The 27910-nt window shown below is 41.9% G+C and overlaps 1 protein-coding gene across 3 annotated transcripts; it reads right to left on the minus strand.

Moving 5' to 3' along the window:
• Nucleotides 1-645: 645 nt before the first annotated feature.
• Nucleotides 646-27897, minus strand: brwd1 (bromodomain and WD repeat domain containing 1). Of its 3 annotated transcripts, none has more exons than XM_049577299.1 (44): nt 27673-27897; nt 27499-27557; nt 27359-27388; nt 27082-27141; nt 25340-25490; nt 25007-25105; nt 22360-22520; nt 21837-22058; nt 20883-20983; nt 19099-19169; nt 18845-18945; nt 18644-18684; nt 18430-18531; nt 16672-16825; nt 16444-16578; nt 15842-15970; nt 15402-15550; nt 15121-15197; nt 14680-14910; nt 14373-14556; nt 12840-12930; nt 12373-12495; nt 12192-12262; nt 11681-11921; nt 11406-11522; nt 10937-11044; nt 10570-10694; nt 10180-10262; nt 9550-9661; nt 8945-9006; nt 8664-8819; nt 7393-7513; nt 7135-7260; nt 6961-7027; nt 6660-6710; nt 6283-6408; nt 6013-6165; nt 5087-5247; nt 4742-4914; nt 4034-4159; nt 3740-3916; nt 3316-3645; nt 2984-3139; nt 646-2869 (listed from the first exon to the last, which is right to left on the minus strand). In XM_049577299.1, exons 1-44 carry the CDS (start codon nt 27707-27709, stop codon nt 1431-1433), a joined length of 6789 nt encoding a protein of 2262 aa, XP_049433256.1. In that variant the 5' UTR covers nt 27710-27897; the 3' UTR covers nt 646-1430. The 3 variants fall into 3 exon arrangements, 2 of the variants coding, with proteins under 2 accessions (XP_049433256.1, XP_049433255.1); XM_049577298.1 differs by having other exon boundaries at nt 3740-3922; XR_007449453.1 differs by lacking the exons at nt 646-2869; nt 2984-3139; nt 3316-3645; ... (9 more) ...; nt 7393-7513; nt 8664-8819 and having other exon boundaries at nt 9550-9741.
• Between the last annotated feature and the right edge of the window lie 13 nt (nt 27898-27910).

Genomic DNA, 27910 nt, shown 5'->3' on the forward strand with positions numbered 1-27910 from the left:
CCCAAAAGAGTGAATTGTTCCTTTTAGTCATAAATTCCTTGGAGGCAGAAATACAATACCCCTGTCCTGAACTTGGTTTATGTGTCAAAATCTAATTACCTCTGAGAGCCAGGATAAAGCCCCCTTCAAAATAATGCATATGTATTACTGCATCTCTTGCTGCCTGTTAAATTTACACCCCAAAACAATACACTGAGCAAGACCGATGCAGTTTTCTGTGTACTCATGATGTCAGTAGATAAGATTAAGTCAAACACAGAATCCACCTTGAAATGATGTCTTTATTAATATGAGGAATAACTCATTCATTGCACTCCACAACCACATTGCGTTAATAGTTTTCCCGTGAAATCGGTGTAGTACGAAAAACATTAAGCAAAAATGTCATAAAGCGACTGCATTTAGAAACCTCCCCTTAAACAAAACTAAACCATGTGACTGGCAAAAATGTTTTTAAGTCAACTCTGAAAAAGAATTTAATACTGAAATTAGGTAACACAGGACAACAATAAAAAGGTCTTCCCAATATGAGAAATCACAGTTATTTTGCAATAAGTACTTTGGGTTACTTGTACTTGGCAAAAAAGTACCAATTTGTGACATATGGCAAGACAATGGTTTTAAATGTTAAAAAAAGAAAAATGTAAAAAAAAAAAAAAAAAAAAAAAAGAAGCTCAAATTTAAATAAAGATTTTGCTACTGACTGATCGCCAAACCTGTCAATGGATTTTCAATCACATATTTACATCTATTCACTAGAATACAACACAAAACTAATAAAAAAAAATGAAATGGTACAGGGGAAAGAATTCGTATTTGTTCATTTGGCTCATATCAACTTATAATACAGTCAAGCATTAAGTGTGTGGATTTACAAAGGAGTGCTGTTGTCAAAAGTCTAAACATGGATTTGTTTTGTCCCAGTGAGTGTGCTTGGACATCTGCCGACCTGGAATTGTTTCTTGTCCTTTGCCTTAGCTCAAAAAACAACTGCATGTCTGAGACTACAGTAAACTTAGTTGACCCCTGAGTTTCTAATGCAAAACTAGTGTATGAAATACCTCATTACAGTGTATCTTAGTGCAAGCCAGCAATATGCTTGATTAAACAGAGGTATATTAGATAGCACCCAAGCTGACAAGATTCCCCAGAATGGTTACTCTGCTGGCCAAATCACAACAAGCAGTATGGGAGGTGGCGTTTTGCTCTGTATCCTTGTGAAAACCAGCAGTTCAAATGCTTGAATTTGTATTACATCTATAAACATGTTTTTCATAGAAAATATAAATATCCCTGAATGAAACAGATTCACAGCATTTTCTCTCGAGGACTCCAGTGCTACTACCATAACGTGGCCATCAAGTGTCTTTAAAGGTCTCCAGTTAATGTCCTTCTCCGTCTATCCTCTACAGTTCCAGCCGCTACGTCCTTTATTCGCTGTCGTGATAATTTACTGTCCGCTTTCCACGGTTACGAGTGTTCACCCGTGATTTTCGCTGTGGTTTGCTGTACGACACATCGCTGTCGTCGTCATCATCCTCCTCCGAGGCAGGCCGCTGACGGCGCTGCCTTAGCTGACGGCTGGCAGTCCTGTCACCGACCCCAGACCGTCTGTGACTTCTCCTCTTTGGACTGCTGCGGGACCCTGAGCTGGCAAACGAGTTTTCAGAGGCTGAAGACGAATGCTCGCTTTCTGAGTCAGAACTGTGATTGCTGCTGCTGTAGCTTTCCTTTTGTTTGTGTTTTGGCCGCCTCGCATTCTTCTTCCTGCTCCTTGAACAACCAGCATCTTCCTCCTCCACCTCTTCGCTGGAATCAGATTTGGAAGAGGTGTCTTCCTTGTTGCCGTTACCTTCCTCTTGTTTGGATTCCCTTTTGGGACGCTTTGTGGAGCCTGACTTTTTATTGTTCTTGGACACTGGCTCTTTCTCCCCGCCCTCCTCCGCATCTTCAGAGTCTGAGGTGTAAATACGTTTTCTGGTGGAAGACAGCTGATTCCTGGCTTCAGTGGGAGAGGTCCTGTTAGACTCTCTCTTATTATACCTGTCTTCCCTTGATGCTGTGGCTTTTTTGTCACTGTTTCCCCGTTTACGCTGGCTTGCAGACGCAGAGTCTTCCTCAGAGAGAGAGTTGTCACTGATGTATTTCTTTTTTGGTAGGGCTCGAAGGTTCAGTCGTCTGTTAAATGTGTTGTCTGAATTGTCCGACTCTTCGTCTGATGAGCCAGTGGAGCATTTCCTCCTCGACTTCCTCTTGGGTTTGTACTCCTGCTCAGAACTCTCTGAAACGGAGGTGTTGTCACGAGGCCGTTTAGATTTTGTCTTGTTTCTTGTTGGCCTCTTCGACTTGGTTTCAACCTCATATTCTTCACTGGAGTGATTGCTTTCTACTTCACTATCTTCATCTTTTTTCAGTCTTTTCTTGCGTGGGCTGGCTCTCTTTGGGGAATCACTGTGTTCCTCTGATTCAGCACCATCCAGTTCATTAGTTGAGGCAGATTTTTGTTTGTCTTGGCTTTTTGACGGTGAGACTTTTAACTTCTTCTTAGAGTCCTTGTGGATTGCTTCCTCCACATTTCTTCCATTTTGGTGTGGGTGTTTCTGAGAACTGTGGTCCTTGTCCTCTTCATCGGAGCTGACAGGAAGTTTACGTCGTGTGGTCCTGTGTTCAGTGTCCTCTACCTCCTCCTCTTCCTCCTCACTTGTAATCCTCTTTTTCCTGGCTGGAGTGATTGCTGTGCTTCGAGAGGGTTTCTGAGGCACAGAAACTTCAGCTTCTCCAGAGCTCTCCTCTGCAGCTTCCTCTTGCTCAGAGTTGCTGTCAGACTTGTGATGTTTTGCGCTGTGGCCGTTCACATGGGACAAAGTATCTACAGAAGAAAGGAGGGGAAAATCCAACTGATTAGAGATACTTTTATCACAATTCCAAGCAGGTGGCAACTAGAAACCAGAAACTAATGATGACTATTGAGAACATTTCTCACCATTTCCCTTAGGCTTAGCAGCTTGTCTTGATTTCTTCTGTTTGTTGGACCTCGTGTCTCCGTTCTGCTGATTCTGGGAGGAAGATGAAGCATCACTGTCATTGCCATCCTCCTCGTCCTTCGATTCGCCACCTGATTCCTTTGTTTTCCGAGACGCTAGAAAGATAAGCAAGGGTAGAACTCAGCAAAACATATCCTGTGAGTAGTAGTACTAAGTATTTAGAGGACAAGATCTAAGAGCATTGTATCTGTGTCCAACTCTTTGTGAATTTCATCGTCACGGTTAAATTAAGGATTCATTGATAAAAGTACAGAGGAGAAGTTGTGCATACCCCGTCTTGACGGCTCTTCCTCAGAATCTGAGCTGCTCTGGATCACTGCGGTGCGTTTGCTGGTCCGGACTGGTTGGCGGAGGCGACTGCTGCTCCTCCTTGGCTTCTCTTCCGTCTCCTCCTCCTCGTAGTCCTCATCTGACGCTTCCAGTAGTTTAATTTTGTTCACAGCTGCCCTCGCCGTCTTTCTCTTGAGTGACCTGCGACCTGTGATTTCCTCTTCTTCTTCCCTGTCAGAGCCCGGGGACGTGGCTCTGTCTGAGTCCTGCTGGTGACGTCTCTCCCTGCGAGACGACCTGCTGCTGTGACCGTTCACCTCCGCTCTGCCCTCTGAAAACATGCCGTGCAGAAGAATGTTTAACATATTGGCAGGTGGATTTTGGGATTTGCAGCATTTAAGGCTGAAGATAGTTGTAGCGTTTACCTGAGCGCTTCCTGTCAGCGCCAGCGCTGTTTCTGGTCAGCCGTGTGCTCCTGCTGTTCTTACTCCTGCTGGGGTAGCGACGACCTGAAGACTGGGAGGACATCCCTCCGTCCTCTCCATCTTCACCTTCACTGTCATATTCTTCCTCGTCTTCATCCTCTTCTTCACTATCACTGTCTGCAACTGACAATAACAATACACATGTACTTTTTCCTCTTATTCTGATTACAACCCCCAAATTTATTAAGGCGTGATTGAAAACTGGATTTTAAAAACAAACACTTAAATCCCGACCTTTTTTTCTCTGCTTGGCACAGTTGCTTCTCGTAACTCTTGCTTTCTGTCGGAGTTGAGCGTGCCTTGAGGAACCAGGGCGTTTCTCCTCCTCTGACTCACTCAGCTCGCTCTCACTGTCAGACTCTGAAATAAAATTTTAAAAAATGACACATTAAACATTACATTTAATTTGGCAGACATCTTTTTCCGCATCGACGTACAATAAATGCATTTAAACTCAAAATGAACCGGAGCCAGAGAACTGGAATTGCAGCCCTCCAAATTAATCTGCTAAAAGCCTGTTAAGAGAACTACTTCGCAATCTGTGAAATGTACGATGACTCTGTTTTCCTGATTTCAGTGAGCAGTTCATTTCACCACTGAGGCGGGAACAGAGAGGAGCTCGTTCATTAGAACACATCAAGATTCAAACTGATTCCTACAATGACATTACAGGCTCCATTTAACGCAACACAATTCAGTGACAAGTAATTAAAGTCCAACAACTTCAGACTTCACAAGTTATTGCAGAGTTTTCTGAAATGTTTTTACTTCGCATCTAACTAGGGGAAGTAAACTTATCATGTTAAACAAAGCTTAAAATGTTAATCTGCTTCCATAATAACTCTGACGTAGGTGAGAGAATATGTCATGGCACTGCTGTAAGCCATCCCACGATACAGCTACTGGTAAAGAACCTACTGTGAGGCAAAGATCCTTTCGTACCTGGTGTTGATGAAGCAGCTTTGGAGCCGGAGTCGTCGTCCGAGGAGCTGTGACCTGAGCTGCTGCTTCGACTCCTCCTGGCTCTCTCAGGAACAGACACTTTGGCTGAGGTAGATTTGGTCACTGACGTCGATTCCACTTTTTCCTGAGTTTTTACAGCAGCTCTCTTGTGACTTGAGAAAAAGAAAAATGCAGTTTTTCCATCAGACATGAAAAGGCAACGTGCAAATGTGCCATCATATACGCCCCAAACCCGAAATATTGTGGCCTGCTCTGACTATTTACACCTGAACCACTTCCAGTCAGATTCTTGTTAAACATTTGTGCTCTGTAACTCAAACAGACCTTGATGTGGCATTGGACTGATCCTGCTGCTGCATTTTCTTGCGGAACCTCTGACTGCGGCGGAGCCTGTCGCTGCTCTTGATGGCAGTTTTGTACTCAGATATGATTGATCTGATGTGCTCCTCGAAGAAGGCAGAGAGCCGCAAGGTCATACTGTAAATCTAGAACGGAGCAGGAAAGGTGAGTCAGAGAAGCTAAAACATAAACACAAAAGTCAAAATATACATAAAATGGCAGTATGTGGGGTCGCTCCACAAGACACACATCTTAGATGCCAAAAATGTCTCTCACAGCTAAACGACATGCTGATTAAATGGAAGACAAAATTCCCACTAACCTTTTAACTATGGTTTAATGACCTTATTCATTTTTTGACATTAGAGAAAAGTTGTTATTCTACAAGAGGGTGCGCTCAGAAATTTTCTGCGATATGGCAACTATTTTTAATCTCTACAGAAAAAATGGACACCAGTTTTCTACTGCTGACCCCTTATATATTTTTTTATTTGTAGCTTTTTATTTTATTTTCAGGGTCTAACTATTACTTCTCAATTATTTTTTATCTTTTTTTGCTGTATTTATTTTATTTTATTTTTTGTCTCACCTACAATTTTTACATGTGATTATTTATGAAATTGATTGGGTTTGATAACTAAATGGTACAATATAATGATGTGCCTCTGTGGGTGGCAAAAACATGGGACTATTTTGTGTTTATCCAACTGTATCTGTGATTTATTGCATTTTGTATGACTTAACATATCAATAAAAAAGACCCTGAGCACAAAAAAAAATACATAAAATGCAATAATGTTTCATTACAAAATCTGAACCCAAGGATGATTTTTATTAGATGAACTCCAGCCATTACATTTATACGACTGTGTCCTGACATTTCTTCCACAAGCTTTAATTACTCCTCTTACCTTGGAGCGTTTATTGGGTGTGTACGCTTTAGCATTGGCAAATATTAGCCGGGTGTCTTTGCACAGCTCCACAGGGTTATCATAGCGGTCTTCCCCCAGGGTCCTTTTCACTGTGCCAAAGTCCATTGGTGTATCAATGATGTCATGGTAATCCTGCACAAACACATAAAACGTGATGAAGATTAAGTCTAAATCATAACAACGGGACACAAAACATATTTCACTGGCGTAATGTTGACAGCATGCTCTTAGTTTGTGGTGTGAACTTACTGGATAGTTCTGAGGGTCCACAGGCTGTCTGAAGGGTTCAGAGTCCTCACACTCAAATATGTAGTTGAGCAGATTCTTGCACTGCTCCTTCCAGGCGTCTCTGTCGGGCACCACCTCAACAGAGCGCTGCAAATATCAAAGAGAAAGAGAGGAACTTGTCATGACATGTAATGCATGCCAGCTGCTGCTGTTGAATCATTAATAGTCAATCTGCTACCAAATCCTACCAAAAATAATTACATGCTTCAGAGTGGCAGCACTGATGATCTAATACACAGTCTAATCAGCCAGTGATTGTTCATTCTTTATTTGTGCTCGCTTGTTTTTTATATAATGTCAAAGTCCTTTGTATGTAAGCTTTTATGTTATCTGTTTACCTGACGCAGTCTGTGTCCAGAGGATGTTCCCGGTGCTTCTGTATCCTCTTCCTGTAGGCAGTTATCAAATGTGAATTACATGAATCTGATTATTAACTGATTGTTACTTTCTCAAATGCAAAGGTGACAATTAGATATAGGACTAAAAATGGAAAACAAACTTCCTAACTAGCAATTGTAACTTCCTACGGGCACCTTTCCGTATCATCCACTCTATTTGCACACATTCACTGGTCAGCAGTGCATGATATTAAAAAAATATAACACTAGTGACTAAAGCTGTTTTAATTTTGCCACTCACCTCATCATCATCGTCCATTTCTTCGACAGCATTGTAAATCTCCATGATATCTGTGCAGCTTGGATTACTGAGGAAGGAGGAAGAATGTGTCAACACAGTGTGCAGTTTATTTGAATGACACTGTTCCTATAATTTGGGTATCAGCATCTAAAAAGACAAATAAGTAAAACGTACTTGACAAACTTCTGAAGGACATTTGTGATGATCTTTGCAGAGTGGGCGATCTTGCTCCTTGGCTCATTGAAAGTGCGGGCGTTATGTGCAATATACCTGGCGTCCCAAATTAATGCTGATAGGCGCCTGTGGATCACCAGATGTGATTAAATACACAGTGTCTTCATAAATTGTACAAAACATTTCTGAGACAGGGCTGGGTCGACTGTCTGCTGCATTATCATGTACATGGAGGGAGGAAAGACTGGTGGAACTGACCTGTAGAATCTGTTTATGAGTCGCAGTCTGATGGTGCCAAGGTCAGTAGGATAGGCGATCACAGTGCAGTAGGTAGGATACTGGATTAAATCCACAGGACCAGAGAAAGGAGCTGCAATCTCTGTAGCAGAAACACAGGGGAAGGTGGGCGAGTATGACTGGGAGGAAATTCTTTCAGTCAAAGAAGCTGAAACTCTTGTAGAAAACTTTTCGGACGTGTGTTCTGGGCAACATTTCCATTCATCAATTTTAGTTTCCACGCTACAAGCTACCACACTTCACGGTCAAAAAACGGTTTGCTTACCCTGTCGCACACCTGCTGCTCATCACCTGCACCTTACCTATTATTATGACCTGTGCTACCAGTTCTAGTGCGTATTTACATCTAGTCACTGTCAGTTAAACATGAATCAAAACAAATACAAATGGTGTTTGTGGCTCCAACAACCCTGATGCAGGGTCTGAAAATAGCACCTGCAACCCAGCAAATGCAGGTAAACTGTTGGCAGCGGCAGGAAAAATCAGCACGCCATCGCCACTTTGATGGAGAGGGAAAACCCACAATAAAAATACACATTTCAAAGTAGCTTGCAACAGTTATCTAAAGGCAACGCTATTGGCTGTAGAGCCTTAATTGTTCTGGCTGAGAACTGAAGTTCACTGAGTTCTAACCAATAAACATTAATAAAAGACATGCAGACACACATACACTCCCACTTGTTACTGTATCAACTTCACTGACTCGCGCAGCACTTTTATTTAAAGGAGCAGCTCAGTGCGTCGTGAGTGTGTGCTTGAGCGAGAAAGAAAGTGACAATGAATGTGCTCAGAGCAGACAGTTGTTGGCAAGTGGAGCAGAGGAGAAATCAGCAGTGAAGTTGTCAAGTCGTCAGGATGAATTGAAATGTATTGATTGATTTAAGCGTGTATGTGTACAGTATCCTTCCACCCCCTCCCACCCAAAAACAGGGCTCCCCCAAAACCCACGGTGTAAATCAAACACTGGAATTTACCCTTCATGTGATGTTTTTTGTGTAAATATGTTAATGATTGAATAAAGCTCTTTACATTAAAGGTCACATTTGGTGCAGACATTTCAGAAGTGACAGATAAAATATCTGAGTGGCAGACAAAACAAAAACTTGCCCGCCACAGTAGGCAGTGAAAAAGTTAATTTCCAGCCTGCCGTGATGTGAGAGAACCCAGACCAGACATGCGAAAGAGGAAGTGTGTGAACGAGAGCAAACAAGAGCCTGTTTATGCATACACACCAACGGTGATGAGCTGATCGATGCCGGCGACGATGCGTTCACACTCCGCGTCCCTGCTCCTCTCCCCCCACTCCCCAGGCAGAGGTTTGTACATCAGCTCACTCATCTCATCTGCAGTCACAGGGATGCCACCTCCTTCTGTCTCTGGCTGCTGGGCTGCACGGCAGACAGATTCGTTCAATATGCAATTACACCCCATTAACCCCGCTTTGTGAGTAGACACCAGTACAGTGTTTATGTGCCGATGTGACAGCAATAAGCTGGTGAGACGTCTTAATTACCATCATCTGGAATGGGCTCCACATCCCAAGGGCTCAGTTTCTCCGTCTCCCCGTTGTCCCATCTGACACAAAAACAAGTGTTGCCAAAGTCAACTATCGCACTTTAAAGTGCCACCTTATATTGTTGTAGTTCAGACTAATATGATACGGTCATCAGAAAAGATTATTTGAGTTTGTTTCAGTTAAATCTAGTAATAAATGTTACTATCAAAACAAGAATGAAATGACACTGTCATGCCTCTTAATAACCACCAGGGGACAGATTAGTCCTAGACTGGATATGCAGTGCTCACTGTAAAAATAGGTCTAGATTTACTAAAAAAATAAAGATGTAACAGTCAACATTAAATACAGTTTTGGGGAAAAAAGTCGATTGTATTCACTCCTTGTTGCCTTTGTGGCGGTCTCGAGAGGCAGACAATCTACAACTGTCAGCTACTAACTTCCCTCACTCCTGTATGGCGAGACAGCGTCCAAGCTTCGCTTCCTAACAATGACAGTATCAAAAGCACATGTCCCAGAAACTAGCTGATATTCAGAATTGGTGCTGGAGCACAACCACCACATCTCAAGCTGCCCTGTCACAGTAATGTGCGTTTCCCTACCTGACTTTGAAGCACTGGAAGAGACTGTCAGCATATTCTGGCTGGTAGGGTTCCTGACAGACGATGGTCCCAAACCACCAGGCGTCGTCTATCACTGAGCGAAACCGGTCGTCTGCACAGGAGAGCATGATAACCAATTTAGGAGGAGGAGGAGGAGGAGGAAAAATCCACAGCATGCGTCAAGAGGCTGCACTGATGAATCATTTGAAAGGCAACAAAACATCATTCATCAGCGCCTCCACTGAGAAGTGGCAACACGGTATTTAAGAATAATCCTCACAATGGAAGAGTGCTCCCCTCAAGAGTGATTATTAGTCGCTCTGAAATGGTGACAAAGTGAATTAAGTCTCTGCTGGGGAGCACCATTCTCCTAGTCTTCCTGTCATTTCACCAGGGTAATACAGCATGACAGTATTTGTCGCTTGTTCCACCAGTACAGACTGACCTCTGGTAGCGCATGCTGTGCACTACAGCTCCATATAGTTAAATTAAGAGGTTTGACGATACTGAAAATCATACTGTTAGGATTTCTACTGCCCAAACCTACTTCCTTTTGTTTTTTAAATTGATGAAACAGATACACAGAGGATAATACTTAATTTAACTTTCCTAATGAGGTGCGAAACTTACTTGGTTGCCAGTTTCTACGGAGTGCTTCATCATAACTTTGCCTCAAAACAAGGAAATCTATCACATCTGGCATGTCGTGATACCTGCAGGAGAGATCAGACAACAGTAAAATAAACACTCAAGATTTTGTCGTTATGAAACTGATGCTTAATTCTGCTGATTTAATAAGACAAACTATAGGAACGGAAATTCAGCCAGCATGTCAAAAACCAAAAACTGACTTTTATCCTCATAATTGTTATTGTAGGCATTGACCATATGTTTTGGAATCATAACCACGATGTGTATATATATGCACATTTACTTCAAATGCCACCTTCATGTTAGAACTGCAACGATACGTAATGTGTTTCTCAACAGAGAGCTGGTGAATGAAACTGAGCTGCTTACTTGACAGAAAACGACTTGTCTGATATTTTGCCAGTGCCGTGGTCGATAAGCGTCAGCTTCAGACAGCAGAGTGTCGGAGGGCAGACTTCATATTTGATCCCAGTAATCTTAACAAACTCTTGGTCCTAGAAAATATACAGCAGGGTTTGAATTTACACATTTGAAAACCAAACAAAAAATAATAGAGTGAAAAAGTGCCTACATTTATAACAATAAAAAACAAACAGGAATTTGTATCCAAGATTTCTCCTTCTATCGTTAATCACCTTATTGTTTAGCGTTTTCATGATGATTTTGTTAATTATGTTCCTCAGAATTCTGTGTATTTTCCCAAACAAATTTATCATCTTATTAGTATTAGTCTTACCCGCAGCTCCATTTTCTTCCAGGGCTGTTTGTCTAAGTTGATGGGGTACAGTTCACTACGGCTCACTGCCTCAACGTAGGCCTCGTGTCCCTGCCGAAAGTAGATCACCTGACGGACACAGAGAGATTCAGAGCTTAGAAAGTACATTTTCTACATGATAAGAAACAGGATGGTGCTGACGACGCTCTATTAAACCACCACAACATTTCCTATAAGTATTTAGACTACATCTGTACAGTAGCTTTATATTTAAGAATAATCCCTACTGTCATTATTACTAACATCTAAATAAACTATTTTCTAAATCTTTCAAACTTTGCAGCCTGCCTGATATGATGAACTTGTCTGCATGTTTTTACATTCTTTTTTACAATTCTTCTGTTTCTGTTAAATACAAAAATCTTTGGACAATCCAACTAAAGAAATCATGGTTCTGTGAAGTGCCTCTCATAATGTCTAATGTACCTACCTCATCGCCCATTTGTGGAACAAAAGGAGACTTCCTGGGAATGACATCAGTGATCCATGGTGAGGGTCTGAACTCATTGGACACTTCTCTGTTGATGGATGGTCGCACCTTTGGACGCTGATTGGAGCACCAAGATATAACACATTAAATGTGTGAATATGAACCTGTTTAATCCTATTTGTTACAGAATTCATCATTATAAAAATCTGGACATGATTAACCAGTCAGAATTCACATCAGGATCAGGTAGGATAGTGCTGTGTACACCAACTCACCCTGGGCGGCTTGTTCTTTGCTTTCTTGGACTTCTCTTTGCTTTTCTTGCCAGCTCTTTCCTCGCCAGCTTTTTCTTCCTCGTCACTCTGCTGCTTCTCCTCCTCTTCCTCATTCTCCTCCTCCTCCTCTTCAGAGCTGCTGAGTCTGCGCTGCACTCGTTTCCGTGACGACAAGGGGGTGGAGGGCTGCAGGTTGATGCCAGCGTCTGCTGTCCAGTCTGAGTACTCGCTGGATGTGTGGCTGTCCAATCAGAAGCAATTGTAATCACAGTTTTAAGTTACATATATGAAAACAGGCAGAAATCTGAGATCAGTAATTTGTTTTAACCTGCTTGGGGTACCAGATGGGTGGAGAGTACCACCTAAGATGACACAAAGGAGTAACACAAAGCGTTAACATGAAAGTCAATGCTTTTCTGTCCGTCAAAAAAATTTAGTTTAAGGACAACTGGTACCCTAAACAAGTTCAAACAAATTCTGAGGACGACTTTCCAATAGTATGTGATTATACCTCGAGCTGTCACTGTTCCACTCTTCCTCATCATTGGATGAGTCAATGTCACTGCCATCCAGTTCATTGTCCTGAACAGATTAAAAATAAAACAGAATATAACTTTAAGTCCCCCCAAAAGACCACAAGTGCTTGTAAATAACACTTAACCAAAGTCACAGGAGAGCAGAGACTGCAGTACCTCAGAGTGCACCTCTGAACTCGCAGTCTCCTCTCCCTCTTCACATGACAAGTCGAGGAGCTCCAGCGCATCACCGCGGCCGTGCGCTCGCTTCGCAGTGGGAGGCTCTTCATCTGAATCATCCTGAGGGAACAGATGGGGCTGACTCAACACCAGTGCAAAGATTTGTACAGAACAGTTGTGAACAAAGAAAAAATAAGAACAATTCCAACAATCACTTCAATCTCTGATTTTAAATAAACAATCCTATAGAAGGCATATAAAAGATAATATATATATATATATATATATATATGTATAAAGTGTATATAGTATCTTTATACCATCCAACACATAACAAATATGCTCTTAAATGCAAATACAGTACATACTGTTGGATGACTATCCACAAAACACTGGTACACAAACCATTTTTCAAAGTGCCATTTAAGACTTTCTACACTGAGGCAAAGCAAAAAGCAACCCACTCGACAGCTGCTGTAGATAATGCGTCTCTTCTTTGCGTTGTACAGAGCCACCTCCTCATCTCCTCTGGTTGTTCGAATGTCCTCCTGGTCCCTGAAAGACAATTTCCATGATGTTTTCAAATTCAAGAGGGATATTAAAAAAAAAAAAAAAAAAAAGCAAAATAAATGCTGTAAAATCTCATCAGGTAAGTACAACACTCTCTGTTGTTTGATGGGTGAGTTTAGACAGCCTGCATTTTTTACATTAATGTTTAACATGATGAATTCTGTTAGATGTTATTTAAATACTGATCTGATATTTCATTATAAAAATAATCAATTTTGGGGCGTCGGTAGCGTAGTGGATAGTTCCGGCGCCCCATGTACCGGGGCCACGGCCTCGCTGCGGCCCTTTGCTGCATGTCAGTCCCCACTCTCTCTCTGTCTCCCCATTTCACCTTCTATCCTGTCAATAAAGGCAAAAAGCCAATTAAAAAAAAAAAAAAATCAATTTTGCTTCTTAGAAAGTCTAATGCCCCTTTTACACATGCACTCCACCCCTGAGCTTATTTAGACATCACCCAGAGGAGCTGTATGTGAGAACACAATGTCCGAATCAGTTGGATTTAGGTTTGCAATGGTATGAGATTTTTACGGTACCATAATGGTTTTACGGTCATGTTCACACAATGACTCTTAAATGAAAATAAAGGGGTGTTTTTAGTTGGACACTATTATAACTGAAACGGGAATTAATTATTTTTAATGAAAGAATGTCTAAAAAGGACGAGGAAAGGCAATGCTCACGCACAGGTGAGATTCTCCAGCCTGTTGAATTTTTTCCCCAAACCGTAAACAAGCAAATACAGATAGTATCATAACCATCAATTTTCCTACCACTGTATATGGTTTTACAGTGCACAGCTGCAATCCTAGTTGTACTGGACATTTCATTTAACAAACTCTAACCCTGCCAGCCAGCTCCCTGATACAAAGTCTGTGCAATGTCTGATTGAGCCCATGTGAGAATAGAGCAGGTCACTGTCTGGAGAATTCAAAGCAAGCAAGTGGGTGTGTTCATGATGTTTCTATCATGTGGCTGGCATGAAAACCAGAAGAAAATTAACATCCAAGGGTGAAGAGGAAGGGTCATTCACACGAAGATGCCGATGAAAATGTCGAACTGGAGAGACTTCTGTTGGTAAGGGCTGACGTTGGGATCTACATAAGCCAAACACTGTGACTTCTACAACATACTTAATTGTGCCGTGTGCTGCCTTCAGCACACACTCCCCAGGCGCCCCCCTCGCCTAGACTTAACAGAGTATTTTCAATATGTGGGAGCACATCTGACACGGACTATCTCCTGTTGTGTGCTACATATATGAAAGGTTAACTCTGGACAGGATCCGCACCTGATTCTCTGAAAATTGTATGGATTTTTTTTTATGAGAAAACAGTTTAATAACAACATAAAAGTACAGACATGTCTTGTCACACACATCCTATGTCTTCAGCTTCAAATGGTAAAGCTAATATTGCTATCTCAGATACCTGTAGCTGCTGGGTGCTATCTCAGGCACCACCACCCTGCGTCTCCAGGCCTGCAGGTCTCTCTCTGTGGCCATCTGGCTGCGAGGAGCATTCTGGTGCATCTGCCGAACACCCTCCACCTGTCCGCTGCGGCGCAGACCCACATTGGGGGGTGACTGCACATCTGCTCGATCATTCACAGACACTGCAATGTAGGAAAATAAAAAATGTTAACCTTCAGTTAATGAGGACAGCGAGCCTCCAACAGCTCAATAAATCAATACGTCAGCTTAAACAATCCAACAGAACACTGGTGGCGTATTGATACCTCTGCGTGGTGTGCTTGGTGCTGGTGCCAGGGCTGGGCCCTGTGCCTCAGCTTGCCCTTGTGGTTCTGCTGCAGCCCCCGGAGCTGCCTCCGTCCCTGGCTGGTTCTGCCGGTCCTGCTGCGCTTGAAGATTTCGGATGGCTTCATCCAAAAGGCTGCTGCGTCTTATTGCACCCTCATCGTGCTCTGCAGTCTGCTGGCTGATCACTTGCTCCACAACCTCGCCATCACCTGAACAGGTTGGTAACAGAGGTTCACACTGGTCACACACTTGCAGCGGCTTGTCACGACGTTGTAGCAGGAAACATATGGTTGAAATGTTTTTAAATCAAGATGACTGATAAAGCCAGTGTGATTTATACATCAAAACATAACTTTCCCACTGTAAACTAGCCAGATAGGGTCAAGTTAAGACCTGCGTGTGGTTGCTTCCAGTCTTACTTGTGGCTACGTATCCCAGCTGAGGAACTAGATGCTCAGCAGCGATGTTCTCCCGGCCTGGGACGAGACGCTGATACCTGAAAATCAAGTAGACATTTAAAAGATGTTTAAACACTGAATGAGTTCATCAAGATATTTTATATACACCACAGCTGACCAGCATTTTAACTGAACTATCCTGCCTAGTATTGTTTTTCATGGCTTTGAGAACTAGCATGGACTGAAAATTCACCCTTGAAGACTGTATGGCTGCTGTGTGACTGATAGAAGGTCAAGTCTACCTTGGTGGATGGGGGTTTCCATCCACGTCCACCAAGAAGGGTGGGGGCATGAGATGGGGTGCCTGCTGTGTCTGTTCGTCCAGCACAAAGCCGTTGGTGTCCCGGATCAACGGTCGGTAGTCTGTGTGGAAGAACACCTGGTCTGGAAGCTGTGTGGAGACCAGGGGAAAGACGGAGGTTTGAGTTTAAGATTCGGCTTCAGCCTGCAGCTCTTACTGTATTCATGTCATGTAGGAAGATTCACAAGCTCTTATACAGTTAGCTATACAGTGAGCTTTGAAAATGTTTGGATTCAAGTCTATAACAATGTTCCTTATCTGGAGAATGAAAATACTGTGTATTTATCAAGTGAAAAATGGTGTTACTGTAGTTTTCAACCGGCTACAGTGATGGATTGTTTGTGTAGAAATGTAAATGCAAGATGTGAGATTTATCCTTGCCTTCTCATATGGCTTGGAACTGCCGAAGCCAAAGATGAGCAGATGGCCATGGGAGTCTGTGCAGGCGAAACGATGGCCATCAGGGGTGAATTTACAGTCGAAAACGGCTCCGTGACCCTGGCCCTCAATCTGGATGAGAAACACGAAAATCACTCAGGCAGGTACAGAACTTGTCAGTTGAGAAACAAACTTTCTTACATGTTTTGGGTTTTTTTTTCATTTTTTGCTGCCTACTCTTACCCAATTTATGCAGAGAGAACAAAAAATACACAATAATTGAGCAGTCGAACAGCACACAAACAGATAGGAGGTGAACAAAACAACTGAAAAGCACTGCAAAAAATGAAGCAGCAGACTGAGGAGAAATGACAGTTACAGGATGGCAAACACTTGAAGGTGCACAGTGTGACGCTGAGGTAAACTGATGACAAACACATACTAAACTAAGTCTGTTTTACTATACATACTGCTGTCTTTGTCATGTTGTGTATTATTGCGAGTCTCTTAATGAGTATTGTTTGTTCATTATGATGCAGAACAGTTTCAGTTTTGTTAACCAGAATTTGAATGCCATGCTCTGACGGTGCTCAGTGTCAGCGTACCATGTTGAAGTAGTGCTGTGTGTTCGTCCCTCGCAGCAGATCCCATATGAAGACATTCCCATCGTGGCCAGCAGACAGGATGATCCTGGGGTCAAAAGGGTGCGGCTCCAGGACAAACACCTCAGCCTCATGGCCCTGAAAACAACGTTCAAAGTTAGTCTCTATTTGTTGAGGTTGGTTGTGATATCCACTTGACTTCCATATCAACACAACATTAGGCACGCTTACTTTAAGGATATGTAGCAGCTGTCCTGTGTAGGAGTTCCACACTTTGAGGAGATGGTTGTTAACAGCCGTGATGACTGTATTATCATGGCGATCCCACGCTACCATGGTAACTTTGGGTTTGAAGTAGGTTTCCTCTTCACTCATTGGTTCAACACTGAAATAATATACACACATTGTATGTTACACAAGTGACAAAAACCATGGGTAGCCTGTATCTAATGCTGCATTTCTAGAAATAAATTCATCCACAAATTTCCCTTTCTTTTCTGAGGCAATATGCATGTTGCTGCCTGTTCCCTTTGTAACTTCTCTTTTCTCTTTCACAGATCTGTAACATCGAACAGACTGGTTGCATTCAGTGTGATCCAAGTGTGACTTCCTAAACAAAAAACTACGTGATTCTAACTTAACACATAGTACCAAATTTGATACATCTACTGAATATGGTGATATAACAGCTCTGAAAAATGTTCTTGTACTTTTGTGATTGAGTGTTACTTGTGAAAATAGTTTTGGCAGACAGGCCAGTTATAAAAACTACCAGTGAGGATCCTTTATAGTTCCTCTCAGGGAAGACAGATAAGCTCTGGGTGGTAAACACAACATTTTTTGACTACATTAAATGATAGTGAATGTATCTTTGGAGCCATTTAAGTGTGACACTGAACAAACTGTCCAGAAAAATGTTTTCCTAGAAAGCTACAACACAGAGGACCCAAAAATCATCCTTTGCATCAGCACTCAAAAGGTTTTCAGCTATCAGAAGTCATCTAGAAATAATGCTGCACAGAACAAAGTAATATTGTTCAGTCCTTAGATAGTAGTGAGGTAAAGTCTTCAAAATCTGTTAACGACTGCTTCACAAACAGGTGAGAAGGCAGCGCAAAGACTTACACAATCTGACAACTGAACAAATAAAACATTTGGTAAATGGATTCCTCAGCTGACATCAGCAGCACCTGGTTTACATGTACATGCTCTGACAGCTCTTTGAGGCAGCCAGGGGAGCAAATGATTGCGCTTAATTTAGCAAATCATCCAGATACTTCTTACAGCGAATAAGAATCTTGATCATGCATATCCTGTTGCCTATACAGTGAACACCCTTTTGTTTATTTGAGAGAGACACACAAATACTGAGGACACATCTGAGGAATCTACATAAAGAATCCACACTAGTACCAATGCCAGTTCCCTTAAAGTGATTCAAGTACTTCATACAACACCCATAATGTGACTGGAGTGGTGTGTAGTATAGACATAGTCTTTCAAACATTTTGGTGGTATCTCGGCACGCTAAGCTGCCAGCTCTGTATGGGCTATAGGTGCGGCTGGAGTGTGAGCTAGACACCAGGGACAGTTCAGTTGTGAGTCCATCCGGCTGTGCACAGACACAGTGACAAGGCTAACTTTTAGCACATGGCTAAAGTTACCCAACAGTTATTTACGGGTTTTACGACAGAATCAAGCGGTTTCAGTGTTCAGGACTGTTTAATGGCTTGGTGTTGGATGCTAGCTGCTGTTGCTGCGCTAGCTCATGCTAACTGGGCAGACGTTTAACATACTGTTTGCTGGGAGGAAACGACAGAAAGTTGGCTGATCCAGGAGTCAGGACGATACGGGATCAGACCTTCGGTGCAAAGAGGATTAAATGTATGTTTTATCTGGCTGAAGACATTTTGATACTATTGTTCATACTTTAAAAGGTATCGAGTACCAATACCCAGCCCTACTGGTGTACAACAAAATGCTCCTTACCCTGGAAGAGTGGCAGACATGTTCAGCAGGATGCACCTCCACTGCTGCCGCAGATGGAGCTTCCAGATCCGTGCTGTTCCATCTCGACTTCCACTCACAAACCTGAGACAAGACAGCACCAAACAGCTTGCACCATCACTTTATACATGGTTACTTTTAAATCACTGTAGTTACTATGAAAAAAGAGTGATGATGAGCAAAGATTCTTCCATACCTTTCACCTGAGTGGCAAAATTGGATGCTATCAACTTTGTCCTGGACAGAGAGCAGAAACATTGCGAGCGATCATCAGTAACTGAGTAATATACCTGCTGAATGTTTGATGAGCTGAACCAGATAATCCAGCTGAGAGTCAATGTGTTCCCTGTACGCAACACTTTGTACATCAGAGTTTGGCTTTTGAGGGGGTGCTCACCGTGTGCTCGTGAAGCTCTGATACCTTCTCTGGACTCCCGCCTCCCAAGTAATATATTCTGATGACATCATCAGTACTTCCTGTTGCTAAGAACATCCCACCTGAAAAATTAAATCAGATGTATGTTATAACTCTATGTTAGCTAGATGATAATTCTGAGAACTCTATGCACATGAAGTTGCATACGTACAGGTTCTTTCAACACAAACACTATTAACATTCAATGTTACAGTCGACCTAAAGTGACAAATTACCTGGACTGAATGAGGAGCACACAGTCTGAACTCCTGGCCTTGGCCGCTCAGTAAATTTATGTGGCCGATCACTTGAAGAATAGAAGAGAAAATGTTACTGATTTTAAAAACAAGACAAGTGACTATATTGAACTGACAGAAAAAGTGCATTTTACTGACAGAAAAAATTACATAAGAACACATAGTTAAAAATCCACAATATTTGAATGCCTTTTTTTTGTTTGTTTTTAAAGATGTCTGATTGTTTTAGATGTAAGCGTGTTGAAATATTTTATACCAGTTTAGACTAACTGACATTTCCAGCACCTTGCCAAGACCAAGATGGGTGGAGCAGTGATTGTTCTACATCAGAAATTTAAACTGTAAAATCTTTTTTCTATTTTAAATAAATAATAACCATAAAGATAATACATATCTTACTTAAATATTAAAGAATTGTCTTGACACATGCGTATTGACAGCCATACTCTTTATAGCTGTGTTTACTTGTTGGCCCATCTGTCAACAAAACAGCTGAAAGGTTTCACCTAATCTGACTGGCATTTCAACTTCAGACAGGTGTGAAAAACACTCAAGATACTGGTCCAACATTCCTTTGTCAAATTAGACTCATCAACGTACTTTGAGAAAAACAGACACCACTTAAAAAAACATAATTCAAGTATCTCTTAATGTCTCAACAGTTCATTTATGTAAAATTTTACCTGGTTGCTTTTACAAGTAGATGCTCGCAAGTCAAAGCAGGCTCTTTAAATGAGATAACAGAAAACTTCCATCCCAATGCAAATAACTGAAATGCAGCTATATTGAGGGTCTATGGTACCAATAAACTAGTCAGTGTTGGAAGACAAAAATGGCTGTCAACCCAGTATGGCTCGCCTTCCAGTATTTGCTGTGGGCCTATAGCCGATTCCCAAAAAACACCCTCGTATCCAGCTACCATTTTAAGGTTAATTTGCACAAAATATCCTCAGAAAATACAACAATATCAGAAATACAACAACAAAAGCAGAACAACTTGCGCAGGTGAGATTTAAGAAACCCCTGGAGTGTTTAACCTCAGTCAGCACATCAGCCTTGCCAGTTCAACTGACATACAATCAACTGATATCAGCAATGCAAATGTCTCCTTGAATCCATAATACACTAATCCTAATCTCTGCTCCTTTGCAGGGGAGACTTTTAAAATTACATTTCCTCATAACTGACCACATGAAACCTATGAGAAACATTCACATGAACACTTAAGTATTCTTATTAACTTTTTTAAAGGGGCTCTGTCAAAATCAGAATATACGATTTGTTTGTCCATGGTTCCCAACATGGAGGTGACTCAGCTAATGGCTAGCAGCTAACAATGCTAACTCCATAAACAGCGCTAAATGATGGCAACATTGCTGACAGAGCTAACGGTGTTAAACCAGGGGGGAACCTGAGGGTGGGCGCTACGCATCAGCGACATCACCATCCTGATATCAGCGATATGCTACCTGAGCACTGTGTAAAGCAGTGTCCATGAGCTAGCCAGATACATACATGCACACGCTGCCAGACCAGCTGACAACAAAAAACTACAGAGAACCTTGGATTGCAACACACACACTGAGCATGACTTGATTCTTTCTCTTTAGACATGATGGCTCCAATATATCTTTACATAGCAAATAAAGGTTTTCTGCTATGTTAATGCTCAGAATGTCACAAGCAGAACCTTTAAGTACTACAACGAAATATCCGTGAACCATTTCAAACATGCTTATATAGCCATTTAAAGCAGCACTCACCTAAAGTTGATGTTGTTGACATCCCACTGCCAGAAGCAGACAGTAGCATCAGTTCCAGTGGACAGCATGTAACGTTTGGAGCCCTTGGCAAATGGTGAGAACTGAAAACACAAGACATTCACAGGTCAGGCACCTGAATTACTCAGATTATATTAACATCAGAACATGTATTCTACATGGAGGGTTAAATATTAACACACATGCACAATTACTGTAGACAACCAGACCAGAGCACACACATTAATGGTAACAGTATGTTCCCACTCACTCAACATCCTGTGCATCTGCAAAAATGTTTTTACATTTGGCTGAGGCAAGTTGTCATAGCAATAAAGAGAAGATACAATGAAGGCTGGTGGAAACATATTTTTAGTATAAAACAAGACTTTGCCAGACCTGCTACCACCTCCTCTTTTTGTTTTATTTCAGGCAGAATCATTGCAGCGCAAACGTATACTGCCACCCAACGTTTCAAGCCTCTGCTCCATTACACAAACTAATTCCGTCATAGGTAGAAGGAGGAAAAGATGAATTTGCGTTAACTCTAAGACTCAATTTTTTTCTTTCTTTAACTTAAAGCTTTAATGTGAACATACTTAGTAAGCCCTACATCCCAGAAATAGTACTGCATTATGAGGTTGAGTACAATAAAAGTGTCTAACAGTGGAATTATGAGAGCTGTTATGGTTGCAAATACTCAAAATACAAAAAAAGGTATTCATGATTCTTGCTCCTTTGCTTGGATGGCAGTAATTTCTCGACAGTTGCTTAATTTTGCTGAGGTCATGTAGACAATTTAGCATGCCCAGAGCAAGGGGATTATCCTAATCACATTCAAATGATTATAAATCACTTTTGTATGGAAAAAGGAACCTGCTTCAATTCGTCTTTTGAGACACGGGACAACCCCATTCTTAAAAAGCCGGCATATCATCATGACATTGATCTGTTTACCTGTAGGGAGGTAATGGATCCACTGTGCCCCTGCAGCACTGCCACAGGGGCACAGGTACGAAGGCACCACACACGGATGGTCTTGTCACAGCTTCCTGCGGCAATGAGCGTGTTCTCATAATTAACCGCCAGGTCTGTGATCTCTGCAGAGTGTCCACGCAACGTCGAATGAAGCCTTCCATCAAACGAAGACCAAATCTTCACCAAACAGTCATCTGAGCCCTGACAAAGAAAAATACCAACATAATCTTTAATATTCTACTTTAGTATACATTAGAAGACAAGCCTGGGGTGTATTCACATGGCGTAGCACTTAAAATCTAAGATCTGATCATAACGACATCAAGTATGTACAGTCATCGGTAGTGGAGTGTGTAAATGTGATGTAATCAAATTTGCATTGTTTTCCCACTATGCTAATTAGTGCTTCAGAGGAGCATAAGCAGAACTAAAATCCCCATTATCACTGCACATTAAATATGGGTTCATTTTCGAGTAGGGAGGTATGATGACAAGTTCTTACTGTGAAGATCCTGAGACCAGTGCGATCAAATGCAATACAGTACACTGCAGACAGATGCCCCAGGATCCGCCTATGCAGCCGCATGTGCTCATAGTTGCTGACAGGATTGATGGAGCTGAAGCGCTGCACTCCCGTCAGCTCTCTTCCTCGACAGACCTTCACTGTTGATGATAAGACGCCAATCATCAGAATAAAGATCGTGATGAAATTACAGGGCTGCAACAAGACGGGGATCAAAACAAACACAGTGGATGTGGGATACATTTACTTTATTGTGGGTGGAGGGGTGTACCACGAAGCAAGATTAGTGGGTCAGCGAGGTATGTTGGGCCTAAAGTCAGAGTTTTCAATTTCACAAAAGGTGGCTCTTGTTTAACCCTGCTAAATCACCATGGTAACTTGTGCTGCACACCTAACCTGCTCCAAAACAGGTTATGTTTAGTGTTTCGGACCGAAAGGAAGTTTCTCTTGGGAGGGAGAAAGTGTTAAGAGACTGAATCAATCTGGTGGCTTTCCCTTTTTCTTTTTCAGATTATCTTTTGGGCTGTTTTTTTGCCTTTATTAGATAGTATCAGCTGAACGTAGACAGGAAAGAGGGGATGACATGCAACAAACGTGTTAATCAAACCCCAGCCACTGCAAAGGACTCATGGACTAAATGGGGTGTACGCTCTAACAAGTGTGCTAACAGGGAACCCCAGGCTGGCTGGTCCTTACATATCTATGATCAATAAAGAATCTCAGCTGAGGGAATACATTATATATGCAAACTTGTTGATCCGTATATTAGTAATGCCACTGAACAAAGCTATGCAAATACAGCTGTGCAAACTCTATGCATCCCGTTACCCGAGAACCTAAGTGCGTGTAGCTGGTGATGCAGAAAATCAGAGTAGGAATACTGTGTGCTGATTTTCATGAGGCTGTTCTTACTCTCACTGAACTACTAAATATGTTTGTAGTATTGTCTGGCCACTTGCCCGAGCTGGCTCTCAAAGAAGCCTTCTATAAAACCACAGGTATCACACATTAATAGTTCACTTCTTTAGTAATCAGGATGACGTTTACTTGCGTATGAAATATGGTGTCATTCCCTCAAAACATAACATACCACTCTGGATAATGTCTTTACACTTAGAAATAGAAATAAACAAGAGTGGCAAAATAAATAGATAAACTTTTGAATTCATACAACCAGCATTCCTCCCTTGCAATAACTGGAGCAACTGTGCTGCTTTTTGCTGTACTTTTCTATATTGTTCAAAGGTGGAAGTAGGCAGCATGTGAATGATCCATTTTGTACGGTAGAGAAGTCAAATGACGCACTAAACGCATAGTATAACCTTTTGGATGTGCGCACAGGGCCCAAAGAACAAAGCCAGAGTTAACATACACAACTGATAACCACCAGTGTGGTACCTGTTATCTCTGACTGGGGCTTCAGGGTTTGTCAAGCCAGCTAAGGCAAAGAAAGTCTGACTTTCTCGAACTTGCTTCGTGGTGTAGCCCTCGGGAGTGGAGGGGCATTAATATAATGAGATGAAATAAAAAGCAGAAAAATAAAAGAGGCTGTTATACTTGGGCTTAACTGAGCATGTAAATACATCATCTTCGAATAAACCTTAAAACCTCTAGAGCCAGCACCAAAAACAGTTAGGCTTTAGTTCAGTTTGTCCCTCTCACTAACTTGCTTTATTTCTCTTTTTAAATGCACCGTGTTGGTCACATAAATTTGATTTAAAGTCAACAGCATGAGAAAAAACCTGCCATCCTCATCTCTAAACAATAACAATATCACTGCTGCTCCTAAGTCTGATACATCTGGTTTGTATCTGTTGCCATGGGTAACGACAAAATATCAGAGCAACAAGAAGACCATCCATACTGTTTTCATCTGCGTTAAGTTCTCACTGCCTCAAAATGAAGTTGTTTTAAAGCTTTTTATTGGCCTCCTTGTTGTGCATGTCTTCTAAAAATGTGGCTTAATCAACAGTTGAGTAACTTCAACAGCATTTCTTTAAATAAGCGAAAAAATCCAAAAAGCCAACATGTGTACATTTTCCCTGAGGAGAGACAGGTTTTAAATAGAGAATACTGATGCAAACAGGCCGAACAAGATTTTTCTGCAGCAGTGTGTGGAAGATAAATGCCTGAGCAAAGAGGGATTGTCGAAAAAATCCTGAAGAACTGGGCGAGTAAAGCATTGAAATAATAATGATTCCCTGCAAACATCTAGATGAAATGATGAATTGTGATCAATATATAACTGTCCTCTCAAGAACAACAAGCACTGCAATTTAAAAGACTGCGTCAAGGCGACCCATCTGGCTCAGTAATGGCAGCCCACCAAACTGTTACTTGACAACAATAGCCTGAGAAAATGTCTTCTACTAAAATTTGGACAGTCAGGGAAAAGAGAACTACATGGTGGTAAACACAGGGCAGGTGGCGTATAACCTCAGTCCTTCAGGATTAAATGACAATTTGAATTCTTCAAACTTTTTAACATGCACATGACTTGTCAGCACACATGCAGCATTAGTGGCGAGAGGCATGTGTACATGTACCAGTTCCCTGCATATCCGTTTTGTCCATTTCATCTTTTAAAAACACAAAACAGAGGAATATTGAGTGAAGCCAGACCTACCTAGGGGTGGAGGTTTCTTGCAGTTCAAAGGCCTCTCTGGTGGTCTGCCCCGGTGAAGGGCTGCATATGATGAAGCATTACATCGTACACTGTCGCAGTCTGAAAAACAAAACAAATGGTTCACAGAATGATTCAGCTGATCACAAGCTGCATGTGGGAGGAGAATAGTATCAGTTCTGGAGACTGCATAAACCAAGAAACTATTCTTTATATTACGTAAAACAAAGTATTTACCAATGCAAGAGGCATGTAAAATGTCCACTACATGGAGAGCACAGAAAAAAACCCATTATACATTTCACCCCCCAGACAAACATCTTGAAGACTGTGTACCTTTTGAGGTCCTAAGCATTGACTGCTTTCCAGACCCCAGCAGAGAGTGTACACCTGGGACACATGATGGCACCTCTTTGTCAAGAATTGGTCCAATCTGCTTACATATTTGTAGCAAATGGTCTGGAGCAATATGTCTGTTGGCTGCGACCTGTCAAAGAAAAACAGAGTAGTGACATGACATTAAATACAGATAACTGCTGAAGCAAAGGTTTAAATCAGTAACAATTTTGATAAGTGATTAGGAGACTAAGATGTCGAACAACATTTTTAAATGTAAAGGTTGGCCACTCATGTTTAGGTAATATAATTCTAACCTGAATAGATTTGGGCTCAAACAAGATTAGCAATCTGAAGATGGCACCTTGAGCTGTCAGAACTTGTGATCGACATCCATGTATCATGATATTTTCATAGAGAGAACAATGAATCAGAATCTCGGGGCAGCAGTGGCTCAGTCCATGGGGACTTGGCATGGAAATTGGAGGGCCGCTAGTTTAAGTTCAGAATTGACATTAAGGTTCTCCTGTTTGTGTACCCATCCTATATCGCAGACCTTCTAACGCCCTATTCTAGAACTCGTGGCTGTCCCATGCTCTAGGCATTAGTTTAGGGGTGATCGTGCCTTTGCTGTGTCTGCCCCCAAACTGTGGAACAGCATCCCCCTCCCAATCAGATCTACCTCCAACATTGACGTGTTTAAGTCCCCCTGAAGTGGTTTTCCCTGATGTGTGCCTGTGTGAGATGTGTACCTGACAGTTATGTCGTGTCTTAGTATTTTCTTCCTCTTGTACAGCACTTTGGGCAATGCGAGTTGCTTTTAAATGTGCTTTTTAAATAAATTTGAGTTGAGTAAAGTCCCTGTACGGACCAAGTAAGGAGCGTGGAAGCCCACTTGGTCTGACATCTCTCCATTTAATGTATGTATAGGTCCCGTTCTTGCATGTGTGTATATGACAGCAACGTGAGAAAAAAATTTCTTCTGTTTCTTCTTAAAATGATTTATGAATAATCAAAATAGCTTTTCACACAGGTGATTGTTTTTGTGGTAGGATTTTACATAATGTAGGACTATGGTCTGGTAAAGCTGATTTCATATATGAAAACTAGCAACCAACAAACAACATTTCTGGTATATTGCTTGATTTGACACATATATATATACACACATGAATAAAATGCACTATATTCATGACACAGATTGGTATTTATCTGTGTGTAATATTCCAGGGACTGCAGCCTGCCTAAAAAGGTTTTGTCAGAATAAAAACCTGACAGGGGTTGGTGGTTTCATGTGCTTCTCAACTCATATCCTGAGAGGCGTGGCTTCTTATGCAAAACTTTCTCTTTTTATGGACCAATCAGAGCGCAGGTCACATGCAAAATAACGCAGAGACAGCGCATCTCGCTCTCTGATTGGCCAGCGGAGCCGTCTCGACGTAGCAAGAAGCCGAACTACCCACCCTTTCTGCAGTACAACAGTCGGGGCTAAATAATATTAAACCCTCAATCCAAATACAGTTTTCTGAGCCACCGTACACTTCACATAGACAAATTAAGTCAGTGGGAGCCAGCTGTGACCTTGTCAGTCAGCCCAGCTTGAGAAAATCCAACAGTCGTCCAACAGGAAAAAGAACAAAGAGCGTAAACAAGAACAGAGCATGGACAGAGAGCAGCCCTGTCACAAGACAATAACAACCGCCGACAATGAACTTAGCGACAGATATTAAGTGTAATCTCACCACATCTTCATATGTTCTCGGGTGCGCGTTACCCAGCCAGTCCAATCTCCCCGGTAAGAGCTGTGGAAAACAGAGTTTGGTAAAGCGGAGTCACCACAAAACGCCAGTACACATTAAGCTAGTAGAAAAAACGGGTGATGTCAAAGGAGTGAGACGTAACGTTACAGGGGTATTAAAAAGTCGACTGAGTGGGACAAGTTTTATACCCAGACTCAGTCTAAACCAACGGATAGCAACTAGCCGTTAACAAGCAGCAAGAGGCAGCGGGGATACACACCTGATATTCCTCTAGTTCGCTCGCCAGGACCTGCAGTGGATTAAAAGAGGCGATTCAGATTAGATTGACTCGATTATAAACTAGCTAGTCAACTATTTTGAAATACCACACTGTGTACTAGTCAAAGCACCCCAGCTCACCTCAGCCGCTCTCCGACATGGACCCGTTGTTAGAAAACGAGATATCAAGTAATAGAGCTCTGGAATTGAACAGGGAGGAAATTAAAACGTTAGAAAAGCCGACGGGATATCAATTAGCACCAGCGATATCGTTGTAAATTAAGCTATCAATTGGGGTTTACTTCTGCGGCTTACCCGACTCAAGGAGCGAAATGTCCCGATTTTTGGCCATTGAATCGGCCGTGATTTGGAGAGGTGAAACAAATTTCAGGCTAACTTTATGACTACAGAGAATAGGATATATTTATTTAATTTCGGCTACACAGCTCTGACCCCCTCCACGGTTGCTCCCGCTTTCTATTCAGCCTGTTTGCAGTCGCCATTGGAAGGATGAGGCCCCAGCGATACGACTTACTTCCGCCACAGCGGAGTA

This window comes from Epinephelus fuscoguttatus, linkage group LG5 (assembly GCF_011397635.1).
Source record: "Epinephelus fuscoguttatus linkage group LG5, E.fuscoguttatus.final_Chr_v1".
NCBI lineage: Eukaryota > Metazoa > Chordata > Actinopteri > Perciformes > Serranidae > Epinephelus > Epinephelus fuscoguttatus.